We start from the raw sequence: 21,029 nt of genomic DNA on the forward strand, positions 1-21,029 counted from the left end.
ACCTCACAATAACAAATAATTAATATTACATAAGTGCGCAATTCCCGCGCGCTTATAGTCGAAAATCGTCACGCTCACTGACCAATATATATATTTTATAATCGCTCCGCGTGACGCGAGAGGAAAACATTATTCAACTTATCTTGTATCTCATTTGTTTTGTATTTTATAATCATTTATAAGCGCCGTATTATTATTTTCATAATCAGTAATTTATTTAGCAGTGAGAAACTATTTTTCGAAAAATAAAATTAAAAGGTGGCAGCGGTGGGATTTATATAGAAATTTAAAAAACCTGCCCTACTGGAAAAATTAAAAATAATTAAAATAATGTAATTAATTAAATAAATAATTAAATAAATAATTAAAAATGAATTTGTCCAAAAATAAAATAAAAAGGTGGCAGCGGTGGGATTCGTAAATTCTAGTAGAAATTTAAGTCTCTCTTGGCCCTTTTGGAAAACGTAAAAGTATAATTAATTCATAATGAATTAAATATTAATTTTGTACCTCATTTGTTTAGTATTCTATCATTTATAAGCGCCGTATTATTATTTCCATAATCAGTAATTTATTTAGCAGTGAGAAACTATTTTTCGAAAAATAAAATTAAAAGGTGGCAGCGGTGGGATTCGTAAATTCTAATCTTTCTCATTCTTTTCTGGAAAAAGTAAATAATAAAAAATAATAATTAGTAAATTTAAGTATAAAAATAATAATGAAAAATTAAATTGAATTTTTTCGATTTGAAATCCCTAATTTCCAATGTTTGATATAATGGTAACGCGATATTTATAATAAAATATAAGAAACGAATCCTGATGAGATTCCGGTGCGAATCAAATTAGTCGACATGAGCTTTGAATCACGTTTTAATTTTCCCGTCTGGCAAGTTTCATGGTCAGCATTTGGTAAGTACTCAAAGAATCCCAGCGCGTTGGAAATAATTACCGGCCTCGGGGGTCATTTCGTGACTCACTTCAGAGATATCATAAGCATCAATTAACATTTGTTAGCCCAACTGGCTTTTAACTAAACTAATAAATCTTCTTTTTTCTTCTTTCTTTCTTTCTCTTTATTAGATATGAAAAAAAGTACTCATGGAAAAAATTATCAAAAATATAATGTTTATGTAAAATATTGTTTAATAACAAATAAAAAAAATATATATAATTTTTTTTGTAAAAAGCAATTAAAAAGAAAAAAAAAGAGTAAAAAAAATTTTTTGATTCAGATATTGATGTTAAATTCTTATTTAGGAAGTAATTCCAGGTGGGTAATTAATTGAATTTATTCGATCTGTTGCTATATAGACGTGTGTTAAGTAATTAATAAGAGAATCGCCTTTCGTTAAATGTGTATATATGTATGTACAAAAAAAAAAAAGTATACACATGTTCAAATCTTGTCTCGAACGTGACGAGCATTTCACGCAGTGAGGAATATATAAACTGCGAGAATGGTGGTGTGTGGATTCAGGAAGAAACGAAGAAAAAGGTCGTTCATTTACATTTGACCACCTGACCGTATGCAAATTTTTTTTTCTTTTTTTACTAATAAAAAGTCATGCGAAAAAAAAAAATTCTTCATTAACTTTATAGACACATCTTTTTTAGAAAAATTTTTCTTTTTTATTATTTTAAAGAAACTAAAATATTCATTCATTTATTTTACTACTAGTTAATTTATTTTATTATTTTAATTTTTTTTTATTTCTGTTAGTTATTTTTCATTTTAATTATTTTTTATATCAGTTAATTATTGATTATTTTAATTAATTATTTAAGTTAATTATTTATTACCATGAAATGTAAAATTAATAAATATATTTACAAAAATTAATTAATTATTTAAATAATAGTTCTATAATAACAAATTCTTGTATACAGCAAATTTCAGTGAATAATTTCTTATATGAAATTAAATTTAATTAAATATAATGATAATTTAATTTAGTTGAATTTGCAAATTATTGAAGAACATCTTGTACGATCTTTTCCATAAAATGATAACAAGTACGCCCTATAAGTACGAAGTTTGCTGCTATTAGGCAAATGGATAAAAGATGTTAATTAAAGATAAATTCTAATAAGCTACAGTATCAGTTTCATTCTAGTCTTCTTGGTTTCATGATTATTTCCAGTCATTATAATAAATTAACACAATATGGAAAACATTGGTAAAATTACATTACTTTACAAAAAAAAAAAAATAGTTTTCTTTACTTGAAATTAAATTATTATCAATAAAAATAAAAATCGTAAAATTAATTTTTATTATAGTTTACACATTATAATTGAAATAAAAACTATTTAAATTACAAACAAACAAAAAAAATGAAATTTCTTACTTAGTTTGCAATTTAAATTTTAATTAGTGAAAGCAAGAGGAAACGAAGGACAAATTAGTGAACTCGCAAGTACAAGAAATGTTATTTCTTAATTACTGCGTGGGTGTATAACATCGTTTTGTCACTTTGTATTTTTTTTTCCTAAGTGTGAATTAATGGGAAAAAAATCACGGTATCAATTATTATAATTAATATTATTATAATAATAAATATATTTTATTATTATAATATTATTATTTCGAATAATAATAATTATCAATAATAATAAATTTGTTTTAGTTAAAAAGTAAAAAAAATTTTTTGGGTTTTTAAAAGTTGAAAATATTTTTTTCGGGAAATTTTTAAAATTCGATGTATATTATAAATTATAATTAAATAAAAAAAATTATTATGAGAAAGATTTCGATGATTATAAATATGTATCCGTAAGTAATTTACGTGGCAACTTCTACTGTTTTCTTTGAATAAAATTGATGTAAATCATCATAATTAGAACCCTCTCTCACTTCACTATGATGATGAATCATGCTCCCTATTTTTAAATTCATGTCTAAAAGCCTCTTATCTACATCGATTATATCTTTCAGATTACGTTGTTCATTAGGAACTAGATGTGAATTAAAAATTTGAATCTTTTTTTATTTATTTTTTTTTATAAAGAACCAAATGGAAGTTATATTGACATTTTTGGAAAATGATTTTTATAATACTATAAAGAGTCTTAATTTTAGAAAATGAATTTTTAATTTAGATTAAAGTATCAGAAACAGAACAAGAACTATTGGAGCAGAAACCATTTAAATAAAGTATATTCGAGATCTCATAAATTTGCATTTACAAGACTACCTCTTGGATCGCAGTTATGATAAAGGTTAGTTCAGTGGGGATACGAAAGTATTCATAAAAAATAGAAAGAGAGAGAGAGAGAGAGTATCATGAAAGTTACTTTCAATATTATCTTATCGTTCCTAATAGCTTAAGGCCTTAGTACTCGCTCGAGAATTTGTCGTTCTGGTGTCAGGAAACAATTTAATAATATTAGTTAATGATTCAATCGATAAAATTAATCGATATTTTCATTTTTTTACTCACTTACATTTTATTATTTTTCAATTTTTTATGTAGTTTAACTCATAATTTAATATCTTGAAAAATTAATCTCATATTGAGAGGAAAATTCTCAATTTTAGAATATTTTCTTTATTTTCGATATAGAGTATAATAAAAATTATCAAAGATTGAGGGAAAAACATTTTCAAAAAAAAAAAAAAAAAAAAAAATTAAATAAATATGAAAGAATGAGAATTGTTATACACGAAGATTTTGATGGCTTTTGTGAGTGGATAAAAAAATAGTTTACTTAATTTCCCAGATAGCCTGCATACCAAGAAAATTACTGGCATAAGAACCCTAAAACTCATGTAACACGCCTGGATGCATCTCAATTAAAATAATTACACTGCCCATATCCATTGGCCTTTGGCGAATATCAACCGGTTTTATTTTACGATCTAACTAAAGTCCATTTCATAAATTCTGTCGCTCGACTTTCACATTGCACAAAAATTACACAAATTTCAATATATGAGAATTATCCTTTCCTTTTGAGAATGCGTCTAATATATATGTTCTTCACCAAAAAAAAATCCGAAAGGGGAATTATTCTTGATTTGAGAGAAAAAAATCCTCTTGATTATTTTTTTCCAGATGTAAAAATTATTTAATTATTATTTCAAATAATTTGTTTCAAAATTTATAATTTAACTTTGTTAGTTAAATAAGAATTTAAAAGAAAAAAGTAGAGCATTTTCTCCATTTTTATTTTTAGAAATAATTTATAATTTTTCATTTCAAAATTTTAGATAATGTTTCCTTTTTTTCTAAAAATTTTAGTCTTGATTTAATTGAAATTTATTTTTTATTTCCTCGAAGGGGAAAAAAAATATTTTACTATATGAAGGCGAGAGAAGATTATTTATCGTTTTTAATCGAATGGTTTCGCATTTCTATAAAGAGAAATTATGATCATTTAATGAGGTAATTTTCACGATATAGACCTAAATAATGAGACGAATATAAAATATAAAATAACGGTTTTTTAAACTAGATGGAAAATATTCGCTTGCAATATGTCGCGCGCTTCTTTTCTGATCGAGCATTGTCATTCGAAAAAATGCGAGTCACTTCCCGGAACTTTTTTTTTAACACAAATTTAGATTAACTAAATTAGAATATATAATTAATAAATAAAAAAAAATATAATATATAAATAATTATAAATTTTAGTAGTACTTAATTAATTCCTAAAAGTCCTCTCGTATTAAGAGGATCCACTTTAATTTTGTACTAAAAACAAAAATCTCTTTCGCGAAATCCACTCATATTTAGAGGATATAATTTCAATCGGAAAAGAAAATTTTTTTAAATATTTGGTTTCAAAAAAATTTTTTGATTTTAAAATGAATAACTCACCATATAGATCAGCAAACGTAGCAACTTCCGCACCCCTAGCATCCTGGATGTCCCAGCCTCTCACGCTGAAACAGCTTTCCTGAAAAGAAAAAAAAAAGGAAATAAACAAATGTGAAAGGATTTTTTCTTCACAATTAGTCAAAGCCGGATCTATATATATATATATTTTTTTTTTTAATTCATTCAAACCATCATTATTATCATCATGGTCTAACGAGTAAATTAGCCAAGCTCACTTCACTTTATAAAAAGGACGCGGTTCAAATCATAAGGAGGTCTTGAGTACAACGAATTATAAATATAAATTTGATTCATAGTGAATGTCGAATCTAGAATTGAAGTAAGCATGACGTCGTTGAAAAGTGCCGAGAAATTGATTGTAGCCAATTATAGATTTGAAAAATAAAAATGATTTGTCATTTTATGCTGATTTGTCTATTTCATCAAGATTTATTATTTATAAAATTCAATTTCATTTTTTTTACAAATGTCTTCCTTAAAATATATTACACACCCATAAAAAAAAAATTCCTCTCAATATAAAACGATATAAAAAGGAATTCAGTATAAAAAAAAATTTCTCTAGATTACTAATTTCTATTTATAATTTTGATTACTAAATTCCAGTTTCACGAAAAGATATAATTTATATAAAAAATAAAACATATAAAATTATAAAAAAATATTTATTAATATTATTTGTGTTAAAATATTTATTTTCTTTGATATTAAAAAAAAGTTATTAATGTACTAAATTCTGATTTCCCGTTTGAAACTGTAATTGATAAAGTTTTTTTAAAAAAAAATTATAAACTTTAATTAAATAATGGGTAATAAAATAAAATCGAAAGTTTCCTTATATATCGAGAACCAGTGCTGAATTATAGAGAAATTTCAAGAATGCAAAATGAGTAAAGTTGTTATTGTCACGATTGTTCTTTTATAGTTACAGTTAATAATTTTTATAATTATTAATTTATGCGTGAGACCGAGTGCGATAATCATAAAGCATAATGGATGCAATAAGATGAAAAAAAAATATATATATAAAGATGAATGACGAGTTCTCATCGAAAGAACCTGACTGGACAACTTTTGATTATTATCAAACACGACTATTCAATCTTTTTTTTTTTTTTGAGTCTCGATCTCATTTCATCTGTTATGATCTCTACAAACTCCCACATAAATCATCTTCTTATCTATATATTGACATTTTTTATATTATATTAAAAAAAAAATTCTTTTTCTATTTCTATTTATTATTTCAATTAATTAGACTAAAAACGTAATTGTAAAATAGAAACTCACAAGAATGTTTTTTCATTCTTAAATTTAGTTTTAAAATCAATTTTGTAGCTAAAAAGGATACTAAAAGTCATTAAATGATAGAGGTATTATATAGAGGTATTATTTTCAGATTCAAGACCAGTTTCGCTTATCTTTTAATGCCTCGGGATTCATAAAATTAAGTAATAAAATTCGATTAATTACCTTCACACTCTTGATAATTTGTGGTAATGAAAGAGATAAATTTTGATCTTAAGAGCATAATCGCAAAGACTATTCTCTCAAAGTTACTTTGATGTTTTTAGGACAAATTATATTTTGGAAGTGATAATGGAAATTTTATTTTCGTTAAAAGCTATATTCTATAAACTTAAAAAATATTTATTGAATAGATGAGAATAAATTCTTCGTATTTATGCAAATAATGCCTTCGGTCAAAGATCTCATAAATTTTTTTTTTCTATTGTACAATTTATTTAAAAACAATAATTAATTAAGAAATTATTATTATTAATTTTTTTTGCTTATTTTGTTTGTTTTTTTTTGCTTTTGAATCATATGTGCGATTGGGACTTTATAAGAAAATGTTTCACACGAGGAAATAATCGAGAGGCGGGTTTAAAGCGGAAGAAAGGTAAGCTTATTAGACCATTGAATCGACTTAATTAATGTGCCATCGTACGTGTCTGATAATCATTTCCTTTTGTATATACTATGGGAATTGCCGCTGTACTTTCGATATGTATCGATATATTATTCATAAATTAAAAAGAAAAACAATATTTACACGATATTTCTTTACCATAGGAATTGTATTATTTAAAACAGTGGTACCAATGTTAACTAAGAAATAGAATAGGAAAATAATTTTATCAAAGTTGTATCAAAATATTGGTAAGTGGTACCAAGGTTTTAGAACCAAATGGCTATTGGTACCACCGGACTGATGCTAAAGAGGTATTGGTACCAGGGTTTTGGTACCCAAGTATTGGATCCAAACAGCTATTGGTACAATAGAACTGGTACCAAAATATTGAAATTAAATAGTTATTGGTAACAGACTATTTGTACCAGAGGACTGGTACCAAAAAGGTAATGGTATCAAAGTATTGGAGACAAACAGCCATTGGTACCATAGAATTGGTACCAAAATATTGGAACCAAATAGCTATTGGTACCAGAATATTGGTACCAAAGGACTGGTATCAAAAAGATGATGGTACCAGGTTATTAGTACCAAAATATTGGAACCAAGCAGCTATCGATAACAGACTATTGGTACCAGGGGACTGATATCAAATAGATAATGGTACCATGAGACTGGTAAACAAAAATTACACTTTAAATTCTAAGAACTGGTACCAAAAAGGTATTGGTACCAAAGAGGTTTTGGTACCAGAGTATTGCTATTAAAGTATTGGTATCAAATAGCTATTGGTACCACATAACTGGTAACAAAGTATTGGAACCAAACAACTATTGGTTTCACTCAGCTGGTACCAAAGAGGTATTGGTGCCAGACTATTGGTACCAAAAAGATAATGATACCAGGGTATTGGTACCATAGTATTGGTACCAAAACGATAATGATACCAGAGTATTGGTACCAAATATTGGAACCAAACTGCTATTGATGCCAGACTATTGGTACCAGGGTATTGGTACCAAAAAGGTAATGATACCAGGGTATTGGTACCATAGTATTGGTACCAAAGTATTGGAACCAAACTGCTATTGGTGCCAGACTATTGGTACCAGGGGACTGGTACCAAAAAGATAATGGTATCAGGGTATTGGTACCAAAGTATTGGAACCAAACAGCCATTGGTACCATAGAACTGGCACCAAAATATTGGAACCAAATAGCTATTGGTAGCAGAAGACTGGTATCAAAAAGATAATGGTACCAGGGTATTGGTACCAAACATATATTGATACCATAGTGTTGGTACCACTGGACTGGTACCAAAGAGTTATTGTTACCAGAGTACTGGTACCAGGTTTGTTACAATATATTTGTATACTTAATAACAATAAGTGTAACGATTATAAAAAAAAGTATCAACAAAAGAAGCACCTGATTATAAAAGAAAGATGGGTTTAGAATAAACATAAATAAAAATAAAAGAAAAAATATTCATTATACTATTATTGAGATTGATGTTATAGGAAAATGCTGAGAGGGGAAACATGAGAAGAATATATCTGCGAGTGAGAAGAAGTAAGCTATATATTGTATATATATATATATACAAATGCGGTTAACGCAGATGCTGCGTGGAAAGGCGTGGGTTACGTTCGGAAGTTATCGAATCGTATAACGTGTTGCAGCCGCAGGAGCCGGCTCAATCCTGATTTCAAGCTTGTTCGCGGCTCGTTAAGTCGACTCTGTTTTTACCGCATTGAATGCATCATTGCTCAGCCATTTGCAATGACATTGATCGTCAGGTCCTGGAGAGAGAGAGCACGTGTATATTGCAAAGGCATTGATTTCAAAAGAGTCGTTCAGGAAAATATCGAGGGCGAGAGTCTCGTAAAAACAATCTCATTGGAACCAACAACATATAAATTTTTATTTTTATACACGTTTCTCCAATCATTGCTAAACAATTATTACCAAAAGTAAAATAAATAATAACAATTCTATTATCATTGTTTTTATAGAAGTAATAATAATAATAATAATAATAATAATAATAATAATAATAATAATAATAATAATAATAATAATAAATATAATAATAATAATTATAAAATTTTCTCGAGATAATATGTTGAAAATTAATTTGAATGGAAATTTTCTATATGAAATAAACCGGTATTGTTATACAATGTCGATTGTTTAATGGGGCTATTAATTGCTGCCAATTGAGTGATTATATGACGATATCAATTGCTCGGCTATCTTTCATTATCGGATTCATTGCAAATATACTTTCTTCCAATATATATATATAAAGACATTCCATGGAGATATATATAATTATACACACGTGTTTTCTTTTAAAATGGTATAAGTTGTATATATAATATTACGACTAACATATGTGGTATAATATACTTCCTTCATGATTAACCCGGTTATGCACTTGTGCAGCATTCATATATATATATAACTTGTAAGAAATATTCACATCAATGTCCGTGCGGGAGATCGTAAAACTGTTTGGAAAAATAGGATGTTCTATTACGAAGAAATTATGTTATTAGGCTTTTTGAAACGCATGAGAAAATGCACAGTTCAAGAGTCTCATCATAATAATGAAAAAATTTTGCTTTTTTTTCCATTATTATTATTATTATTATTATTATTATTATTGTTTTTTTAAATAACTTTTTAAAACAATGCTCGCTATTTATTGCTTTTTTTAAAAACTATTTATGAAAGACTATATTAATTTTATAGAGCTGTTTAAAAATAATATATTCAACGTATAATAAAAATAAATTAACAATAATAAATATAAAAAAAAATTATAATATAATATTATAAAAAATGTATTAAATATATAAAATAGAGTACATAAAATTACGTAAAAGTTAATTGAAAATTAAATATTATTAATTATTAACTATTGTTAATTATTATTATTAATTAATTAACTAATATTTAATAATTTACTGTTATTAAGTAATTAACTAATAATTAAAATAGTTTTAAAATAAAATATTTTTAAATTAAGAATTTTTTTCTACTAATTTATATATGTAGTATTGTTATATAATGATCGCTAATTGACGATAATTAAGCATTAATAATTATGCATATACTTGTGATTCAAAAAGGTAGAAATATATATACATTATAAAATATATTTTGCCTCTCGCATTCCCGCGACACGATGATTGAGAGTCAATAATATAAAAAGTGTATAATTAGTTTGATGAAAATCATTAAGCGCTGTATTATAATGACTCAAATCAATCCCATATCCCTAATTTAGATGTAATACATATGGGCGCAGATTTTTTTTCTACTTAATTTTTTTTTGTATCTTCTCTATAGATTTAAAAAAAAATCAGATTTAATGAGGCACAGGTGTCTCATTGATTGGATGGTACTTTTTACACAGGGATTTATTATTATTATTATTCTTATTAAAAAACATTATAAATTAAACTTTAATTAATTAGAATAAATTAATTTTAAGGTGTATTTAATTTCAGCGACGTATATCTAAAAATATTTTCTTTTAACTGCGTATAAAAAAAAAATCGTTAAATCATGTCAAAGAATTCGCATAATGATATAGAGAGGAAAGAAGTGAACTTATCCGTGTAAACAAACGATTTGTAATCAACTTGAATTTATATGATTAATAGGCAACGCTCTCATAGAATTTAACATCCTATTATGTGCTGTTCTCCTTGTGCATTGAAGAATGAAACATGACACTCCCACACTCTCTGAGATCTATTTTTTATAAATGCATAAAAAAAAGAAATGTCACATTTTTAATTGAAAGACATTTTTAAAAATTTTTAATTAGTTAATCACAAAAATGTTATTAATATTTGTTTTATTTATTACTAAATTAAGAAAAATTTAAAATGTAAACAAAGAAAACGAATTGCTATATATTTGTTTCTAACTATATAAAGAGGGACTGTTAAATGTCATCGAAAAGCTTCCTTATGTCTTAACATGATAATTATATACGTATACGCTTCATCGAGGCACATTTCTATCTTAATGAGAAGGAGGAGCTACAGGCACCTTTATAAACTCCTACTCGTGTGTCAGTTGAAAACGACAAGCATTGAGACAATTTAATTACTTGTTGAGAAGAAGCGCACACACTGACCTATGATCATCTCAAAGACTCTTTACATTGAATCATTTTGTTTACTTTATATAAATAATCAATCCCCTTACTGACGACTTTAGCTTTCATTGCTTTCTTCCGGCACGTAACGTATAAAAAGTAAATCTTATTCCATATAGTTACAAACAAAGAATAAAAAAAACTATATAAATTAAAAAAATTTATTCTAAATAATAATATTTGTTTCATATTTCTATTTTTTATTTATATAACATTTTTTTATTTGCGTCAAAATAAAATTTTATTTCTACTCTGAAAACAAAAATTATGCTTTAAATTCTAAGAACTGGTACTAAAAAGGTATTGGTACCAAAAAGGTTTTGGTACCAGAGTATTTCTAACAAAATATTGGTACCAAACAACTGTTGGTTCCACAGAACTGGTACCAAACAGGTATTGGTGCCAGACTATTGATACCAAAAAAATAATTTTACTAGGGTATTGGTAGCAAAGTATTGAAACTAAACGGCTATTAGTACTACAGGACTGGCGTCGATGAGGTATTGGTACAAGGGTTTCGGTACCAAACTATTGGATCGAAACAGCTATAGGTACCTTAGAACTGGTACCAAAGAGGTATGTGTACCAGGATATTGGTACCAGAGGACTGGTATCAAAAAGATAATGGTACCAGGGTATTGGTACCAAAGTGATATTGGTACCAGGGTTTTGGTAATAACAAGTTATTTGTACCATAGAACTGGTACCAGGGTATTGGTATCAAAGGACTGGTACTATAAAGATAATTGTACCAGGGTATTGGTACCAAAGTATTGGAGCCAAAATAGTATTAGTACCAGGGTTTTGGTAATAAAAAGTTATTTGTACCATAGAACTGGTACCAAAGAGGTATTGGTACCAGTCTATTGGTATCAAAGGACTGGTACCATAAAGATAATGGTACCAGGGTATTGGTACCAAAGTATTGGAGCCAAAGCAGTATTAGTACCAGGCTATTGGTACCAAAGTATTGAAGCCAAAATGGTATTTGTACCATGGTTTTGGTACCAAAGTATTGGAGCCAAATAGCTATTGCTACCATAGAACTGGTATCAAAAAGATGATGGTACCAGGGTATTGGTACCAAAGTATTGGAACCAAACAGCCATTAGTACTATAGGACTGGTACCAAAATATTGGAACCAAGCAGCTATTGGTACCAGGGGACTGGTACCAAAAAGTTAATGATTTCAGGTTATTGGTTTTAATGACGTATTGGTTCTAAACAGGTATTGATAAAAGTACCAATGAAATAATGATACCAGGGTAATGGTACCATAAAGGTTATTGTTACCAAAGTATTGATACTAATGAAATGAAATAATATAAATTTAATGTTAACTTCAATAATTAAATTCAAAATTACAATTTTCTTTATAAATTGATAAATTATATTTTCTCAAATATACCGAAACGCAATAATTGTATATAACTTGTTTTGATATTTTTGAGCGATCAATATAATTTCATGATTGGAGGCACGTCAAGTTGACGTGCAAGTGGACACATCCGCGTGAGTCTAAGAGCACTCTCGACCCTCTGCAGAGGTCTATACACAAGAAAATTGCATCTTTCAAGCTGAGACGAGCAATCACTTTTTAATATAGACGTCGCGTACAAATCTCAATGGGTCATGCACATAGGTATATATATATAAATTTATTTATGTGTGTGTGTGATTGATTACAAGATGTGATACATGCAAACGCGTGTGTCACTTGCCTTGTATACAATTGCAACCTAGTAGTATAGTATCCACAATAGTTATATATATATACATACATATATATGTGTATATATAGTAAATACAATTGTCGGAATAGTTACACACAAGATTAGTGGGATACGTTGCGTCTCTGTAGTTCCCAGGACACAATACATTCCTGGAATGTTTCGAGGGGTCCCGGTTAGACTACACAGCACACGTCTCAGTAACGGTCTTCTCCCACTCTCTCTCATGGAACCTCATGTGCAATAGATCCCACGCTAATAATTCCCTTTGTACGCGCAGCTTTCGAGATACACTGTGCGATGTGAGATTATATATATATATACACCACCTCTTTCAAGATAGAAATTCTTCATCTTTGGTGGTCAACGTCATTTGATACTAAAATGTAATTTGTCAAATCGATACGAAAAAGAATTTTTATATTCACAAACAGTGGCAACAAAGTGTGTTTTAAGAAATTTCCATTGGTACCAAGGTACCAATTTTTTTTTATTATGAAGAAGATAACAAATTATTAGAAATTTACATTGGTACCAAGGTACAAATTATGATAAAGGTACCAAAGTGTTTTTGTAAAAACTTTACAATGATACCAACCAATTTTGTTTACTATAAAATAGATACCAAATTATACGAAATTTACAGTGGTACCAAGGTACCAATTTTTATTTACTATTAAAAAGATACCAAGTTATAAGAAATTTACATTGGTACCAAGGTACCAAGGTACCAATTTTTTTTATTATGAAAAAGATACCAAATTATAAAAAATTTACAGTGGTATCAAGGTACCAATTTTTTTTTATTATGAAAAAGGTACCAAATTTTGAGAAATTTCCAGTGGTACCAAGGTACCAAATTTTTTTTTACAATGAAAATGATACCAAATTATAAAAAATTTATAGTGGTACCAAGGTACCAAGTAAGAAAAAGATACCAAAGTGTTTTTGTAAGAAATTTACAGTGGTACCAACCAATTTCTGTTTACTATGAAAAAGATACCAAATTGTAAAATATAGAAAATTACACCGATATCAAAAAAATTCTAATACCAAAAAAAAAAATTAGTACGAGTAATTTATATTCACCTATGAAACTAACAACTTTTAAATGATAATTACCATCTAATAAAAAAAGGTTAAGAGGCAATATTTTACACACGTGCAGTTTTAAACCCAACTAAACAAATTTTAATATCCTCAACTTGAAAGTTTCCGAAACGATTGTAAATCTTCAATGTCTTTTAGCGAAGCAATTGAATTATTTCTTAGGTTTTAAATATATATAAAATCCCCCCAAAGAAAAATAATAGACAATTTTATAGCTAAAACTTGAAAATTTTATTTGAATTTTTAAAGGGGAAAATTGTTTTTTTTTTCGATAAGTACGCATACATTTCCCACGCGAATATTATAGACTTTTAAAATATTATTAACGTGTGTGTGTGTGGGTTTTTTTTTTGCAAATTGTAAATCATGTTAACAACTTCTGAAAACTGGTTTCTAGAGTGGAGTTTTATATGACTTCTCTATTCCGTAATATATGTTGTGTGTGTGGGACCCGTGGTGCCCGCTGAAGGATGAATAACATTTAATTTAAGTGGTAAAATGAGAGTTTGGCGGAGTACAATAAAACCATGTAAAGTATATATATATATATGTATATACGGAACAAGAGAACGTAAAACGTGTAACGAGAAACGTGGAAAACAATGAAAAAAAAGAAACATGCTATGAAAAGGATTTTAAAGGAGCTATTACAGATAATAAAATTTAACATTAGTTTTCACTATAAAATTGTACGTGACATGCCATAATAATGTCACTAAAGCAAATTTTCTTTTAAGAAAAATATTTTTTAACAACTTCTATTAAAGTGAAACACAATTTTTATCAATTCATTGGAATAATATTTTTTTTTTGTTACTAAAGTGTTAATTGAATGAAAATATTTTAGTAATAAAGTAGCTTAATACCAAGAATCTTTAGGATCAAAAATATTTCAGTAGTTAGGTACTTTAGTACTAAAATTTTGTATTACAAAAAAATACTTTAGTACTGAAGTATTTATTGTCAAAAATTGTTTAGCACTGAAGTACTTTAGTACCAAAATCGAAATACTTTAGAATCAAAATACTTTTAGTATCGAAGTAATTTAGTAGAAAAATACTTTTCGTATGGAAGTACCTTAGTACAAAAATACTTTTAGTATCGAAGTACCTTAGTACAATAATTCTTTTAGTATCGAAGTACTTTAGTACAAAAATACTTTTAGTATCGAAGTACTTTAGTACAAAAATACTTTTAGTATCGAAGCACTTTAGTACAAAAATACTTTTAGTATGGAAGTACCTTAGTACAAAAATACTTTTAGTATGGAAGTACCTTAGTACAAAAATACTTTTAGTATGGAAGTACCTTAGTACAAAAATACTTTTTGTATCGAAGTACTTTAGTACAAAAGCTCTTTATTATCAAAATACTTTTAGTATCGAAGTACTTCATGACTAAAATTATATAGTGTGAAAGTAATTTAGTACCAAAATACTTTAGTATTGAAGTACTTTAACACAAGAATTCTTTAATATAAAAAATACTTTAGTATTAAAGTACTTTAGTACCAAAATTCTGTAGTATCAAATTTTTTTTTCTCAAAAAAATTAAGTATAATAATTATTATAACAGTTTGGAAATCTGATTGAATTGGAAGAATGATGCGTGGTAGCGGGAAGAAGAGTTGTTTCGTAGTGTTGTACAGTATATAGCAGAGTAGGAGGTGCGCGTGAATGCGAATGTGATACCGAACTATCATGAATGGAAGGTTCGCTTGGCGCGCAACTAACGAGTCACGGTCTGCAAAAGGCCGACGTAATTACGGCATGGACACCCGTTACAACTAAAGTCTTTCAACCTCCTTTTATGCGCATTTCTTAAATCGTTTTTACTTTCCTGATTCTCAGATTCAACCTACGATTTCAAGCATCTTCCTATAATTGATTATTTAATGACAATCATTCACTTCTATTTCCCCACCTCATAATCGACTATTTTTATTCACTTTTTCTATTTTTTGTTTAAAACCTTTCACATTAAAAAAAAGTGTTCTACTTTTTGTATTTCGTGTAAATTTTCCAAAATTTGTATTTTGATATTCGTCTTTTTTTATCTTCTAGGATAAAATAAAAATTTAAATTCTTAGGAAATCTAATTTTTTGATAATAATTTACTGAAAAGTAATTAAAAATAATAAGGGAACTATATATTCGAGTTAATTATTTTTATTCATTATTTAAATTATTTCACATGAGCGATTTGTGTGTTTAGAATTTGAAATAATGGAAGCGTATCGGTTTTTTGTAAAAGGACAATTGAAAAAAAAAAATTATAATTTAAAATTAAAACGTAACGCTAAATACTCATGTGTCTGTTAATTGAGCTTTTTATTTTATAGCCATTATGTATTACCAAGAATTGAATGGATTATATCTCTGATTAAAATATTTCTAACTTGAGGAATATGAAGCCAAAGGGGGTAGAGTGATCAACGGTATATATCAGTTGAAGAAAAGAATAAGAAGAAGGAGAAACCCTCGAAGAATTGTGTTATTCGTATTATATATATATACATAAGTATGTGCGAGTAGCGTGTCAAATGAATGTAATGGCAGTGCAGATAATGGATAATGGCACGGATCTATGGCCATATACCGGTTTTCACATCCCGGCAAGTCATTATAGTAAACGATGTAGTAACCCCGCGCGAGCCTCTTAACACTGGACACACACCTGTAGTTACTTTACCACAAATTACAATTTACTCATCATTGTTGAGGCTTTGCAATATATTTTTTTTCACTGATTTTTCACAGGTAAATGAAATTATCATTTTAGAAATTTAGTCATTTCAAATGACAAAAAAGAAGAAAAAGAAGAAAATACTAAAGTATTTTTGGTACCACAGAGTTTCTGTAGAGAATTTATTTCGATACCAAAGTATTTTTGGTTCCACAGTATTTTTGGTACCACAGTATTTTCGGTACCATAGTATTTTTGGTACTACAGTATTCTTGCTACCAAAGTATTTTTGCTACCAAAGTATTTTTGGTACCACCATATTTTTGGTACCACAGTATTTTTGGTACCACAGTATTTTCGGTACCATAGTATTTTTGGTACTACAGTATTCTTGCTACCAAAGTATTTTTGGTACCACCATATTTTTGGTACCACAGTATTTTTGGTACCAAAGTATTTTTGGTACCACAGTATTTACGGTGCTATAGTATTTTTGGTACCAAAGTATTTTTGGTATCACAGTATTTTTGCTACCAAAGTATTTTTGATACTAAAGTATTTTTGGTACTAAAGTGTTTTTGGTACCAAAGTATTTTTGCTACCAAAGTATTTTTGGTACCACCATATTTTTGGTACCACAGTATTTTTGGTACCACAGTATTTTCGGTACCATAGTATTTTTGGTACCACCATATTTTTGGTACCACAGTATTTTTGGTACCACAGTATTTTCGGTACCATAGTATTTTTGGTACTACAGTATTCTTGCTACCAAAGTATTTTTGGTACCACCATATTTTTGGTACCACAGTATTTTTGGTACCAAAGTATTTTTGGTACCACAGTATTTACGGTGCTATAGTATTTTTGGTACTAAAGTGTTTTTGGTACCAAAGTATTTTTGCTATCAAAGTATTTTTGGTACCAAAAGTTAAAATATCTAAAGTATAATAATGTTAAAAATATAAACTTGAATCGTATCTCTAATGAAGGATAATAAAATACATTTTAAAAAAAAAATGACTCAAGCCTTGAAATGGAGATTCTTTATGTATTTAAATTGTCTTAATGTTTTACGTAATTTTTTGGACAACGCTACATGTTCCCTCGAGACGTTAAATGATTTTCGAGACGATGAGAAATGTTAATATATTCTAGACAGATTTTGTAATCTGATGAGTTTAAATTCCTTTGCAAGATTATAGCCAATAGTGTTCAAGAACTGTGAATATTTTACTAGAGGCAAAATACAAAAAAAAAAAAAAAAGAAATGACACATGGTTTTGTAAAACCGTTAGTAGCTTTTGTGGGGAATCTACCGCGGTGGGCATTTCGATGCAAATTGACAAAGCTGCTGTTGTACTGTATGCAAAAAAAAAAGTAAAAAGAAAAAAAATAAAAAGAAAGAAAGAAGGAAACTTTAATAAGTAGCACACGTACCTTCTTTCAGTGATCAGTTACTTGGAAAAATGGTGAGTAAACTAAGCGCTTTAGCGCACATGTAAGTCAACGTTCGCGTGTCGATTCATTAATACGTCTAGACAAAGTCAATACAGTAAATGTCAGTTCAGCAAATAGTCACTTATTTCCTCCTTTTGTGAATAATAAAAATTCGAGTAAAATAAAAAAAGGAATTTTTGTGCAAAGAAATCTTATAATAATAATTTACTAAATGTGTGAAATACATGTCGTTCAGAAAAAAAGAAGGAAAAAAAAAGAATTTTATGTTTCAAGAAATTTACAATCTTGTTAAGCAGTTTATATTTCACTATCTCTACAAATGTATATAAGAAAGTCAATAAATGAACATTAATGTTTATTCATTAGCGGAATAAGGTGGTGTGAAAGACAATAAAATTTACTTGAAATAACACGCAGCTATATTAAATATAAACTCCGTTACACAAAGTTAAAGTTATATAGTACATTTCCTAAGGCAAATATGAGATTTATGTTCTTATGGAAACGTGCACGCGCCAAGGTGTATTTATATGTGGACATTTGCTAGTTTACTGAATCGATATAAATGGGAACATGCAATCTTATTTGCTGTTTTTTTTTTAATATCAAATGGAGCAAATGTTTTAGATTTTAAAATAGAGAATTTACAAGAATATAGAGTTCAATTAATGGTACAATATTTTTTTTCAACCAAAATTGAAACAATTGCTTTTGCATTCATCTTGGAAGAAAAGAAAAAATTGTCCGTTTGCATTGTTGTATAGAAGATAAGATATATAATACCGGTTTGTAGTTTACAAACGGATGTAACCACCATGAGCTTCTTACAAAGCGATGCATAATTGATTAAGTACCGTACAGTGGAACCTATTTTGCAATTAAGAGCTAGAATAAGAAGGTTTCGATTTTCTTTTTTTTTTTTTGCTCCAAAGTGTACTTAAACAAAAAGGGTCACGAATATAAATGTTATCTTATCTTTTTTATTTTGAATTGACAACTTGTTTTGCGTACGGTTTATATTGGTTCGAGATAATATTCTTTTTGATCAGGAAAATGTGGTAGAAAAATAATACAGAATGCTTCGATTGTAAATTGTAATACTAAAAATTATGGTGCCAAAAATTAAGGAAAAAAGTATTCGAATTCAAGAAGGTAGATTTTTTGATCGTAACTGGTACAAGTTGTGTTATTAATGATTTGGTAAAATTTATAAAAATTATTTTGGTATTCAAAGCAGAGAGATTAAATTTTGATGTTATCAAAGTTACAATAGTACCAAAGAATTGTGGTATTGATAAATACCATTTTTGATATTACAATTTTTTGGTATTAGGTTTTGGTACCAGGTTATATTTACAGTTAATAATTATTAGAACTCACAGTGGTACCAATATATATATTAATTACAGTGATACCAAGGAATTGTAATACCAAAAACACTGGTACCAAAAGCAGTGGTACCAAAGTTTTCAAAATAAAAAGCAGTGGTACCAAAAGCAGTGTCACCAAAAGTAGTGGTACAAAAATTAGTGGTACCAAAAGTAGTGGTACCAAAAGTAGTGGTACCAAAATTAGTGGTACCAAAAACAGTGGTACCAAAAGTAGTGGTACCAAAAGCAGTGGTACCAAAAGCAGTGGTACCAAAAACAGTGGTACAAAAATTAATGGTACCAAAAGCAGTGGTACCAAAGATTTCAAAATATCATCTGATACAAAAATATTGGAGTAAAATATTGTACTACATTAATTTAACTGGTACTAGAGAATTATAATTTTGAAAGTAGTGGTACCAAAACCAGATTTTAAGGGAAAAAAATGTAATAAAATTATTTCAAACAATGGTAGCAAAAGATCGTAATTTTGTAAATCACACCAAAGAATTGAAGCCATAAATATAAAATCCAAAATAACAAATTATTGAAACTTGAAAAGAAAAATCGATAAAATACCATACCAATTTCTAAAAATTAGTCACTAGAAGATAAATTCAAATATTTCGAAAATCGCTAATTGAAATTCAATGTAACTATTTTCCTAAAAATAAAATATTTTTCAAATAAATATTTTTACCTCCATAAAAATAACCTTTTTCGATGAGATAATCAGAATGATGGAAAGTATCTGCATTCCATTTTAACAGAAAAGATAAATTTGTAACGGAAAATTAGAAAAAAAAAGGTTTTCTTTTGGTATTAGAGAGTTAAATGTATTTTATGAATGTCCACCCACACGAGACAAGTTCATATATGTATACATATATATTTTGTATAAATGCTTCTACATATGCTTTATACAAAAGTATATATATAAAACAAGCCGAAGGCACAATGTGTAAATCAAAATAATGTTAACTATTTAATAGTGAATAAAACGCCCATGTTGTGGTCCCAACGGCAAATTTCAATGAGGTGGGGGAGGAGGAGAAGGAGGCAAATATTGAAATGTGTACGTGCGAAAAATTCATGATGAATGACTAAAGCTCTTTTTTTTGAGCCTCACGCGCTGGAGGTAAGATTGTGTATGATTAGTGAAGCGTTTATTATTCAACGGATACACGGTTTGTCTGTAATTAATATCAAGAGTGTCAAATGACTCCTCTTACTGTAATTTATTGCTACCTCGATGCCACTACAGAAAAGAGAGAGAGAGAGAGAGAGAGAGAGCAAAAGAGAGAAAAAGAGAGAGAGAGCTACTAACCAGAGAACACACAGTGTGAACAGTGTATTACTTAAAGTGTTAGTATAATGAGTAACATAATACTCTTTAACCTGTAATTTAAACTGTATAGAATAGTTTTTAACCTTTTCTAACAAGCTAAAGATAAGAGTTTGCAATTTGCATTTCGGTTTATGTATTATACTTTCTTGGAGTGTTGGCAATAAACATTCCAAATAAGGAAGTCGCAAGTGTATATCATTAGGGGTTATTATTTCTTCTTTTTGCTAATTCGTAATTTTATCAAATTTTTTAAAAAGAAATTTATATTATTACTAAAAGAATTTATCAGAAAATATTTATAAGTAAAAAAAAAATTTATCTAGATTGTTTCTATTGAAAAAAAATTTAATGTCAAAAAAATGTATGAAGAATTAGAGATGAGTCTT

General features: G+C 27.9%; 2 protein-coding genes across 3 annotated transcripts in view; one reads left to right on the forward strand and one right to left on the reverse strand.

Annotated features, from left to right (window-relative positions):
- LOC127278282 (uncharacterized) overlaps positions 1–21,029 on the reverse strand; it is a 39,931-nt gene that overhangs the window by 13,400 nt on the left and 5,502 nt on the right. For both annotated transcript variants that reach the window (XM_051299928.1, XM_051299935.1), the window contains exon 2: positions 4,823–4,901. In XM_051299928.1, the coding sequence (XP_051155885.1) occupies positions 4,823–4,864 (42 nt within the window). In that variant the 5' untranslated portion in view covers positions 4,865–4,901. The remainder of the gene's footprint in view (positions 1–4,822; positions 4,902–21,029) is intronic.
- On the forward strand, positions 19,035–19,654 carry LOC127280818 (uncharacterized). Its single transcript, XM_051304086.1, has 2 exons — positions 19,035–19,077; positions 19,335–19,654. Exons 1-2 carry the CDS (start codon positions 19,035–19,037, stop codon positions 19,652–19,654), a joined length of 363 nt encoding a protein of 120 aa, XP_051160043.1.

Source organism: Leptopilina boulardi, unplaced genomic scaffold, assembly GCF_019393585.1.
Source record: "Leptopilina boulardi isolate dan_hultmark-lab unplaced genomic scaffold, ZJU_Lbou_2.1 LbouV2_112, whole genome shotgun sequence".
In the NCBI taxonomy this organism is placed as follows: Eukaryota; Metazoa; Arthropoda; class Insecta; order Hymenoptera; family Figitidae; genus Leptopilina; species Leptopilina boulardi.

What these genes read in the sequence shown, in the direction of transcription:
- LOC127280818 (XM_051304086.1), top strand. Translation starts at nt 19,035, where the DNA reads ATGGTGCCAAAAATTAAGGAAAAAAGTATTCGAATTCAAGAAG. An exon ending in AAGTATTCGAATTCAAGAAG is followed by an intron (nt 19,078 to 19,334) that starts GTAGATTTTTTG and finishes TATTAATTACAG; the next exon opens with TGATACCAAGGAATTGTAAT.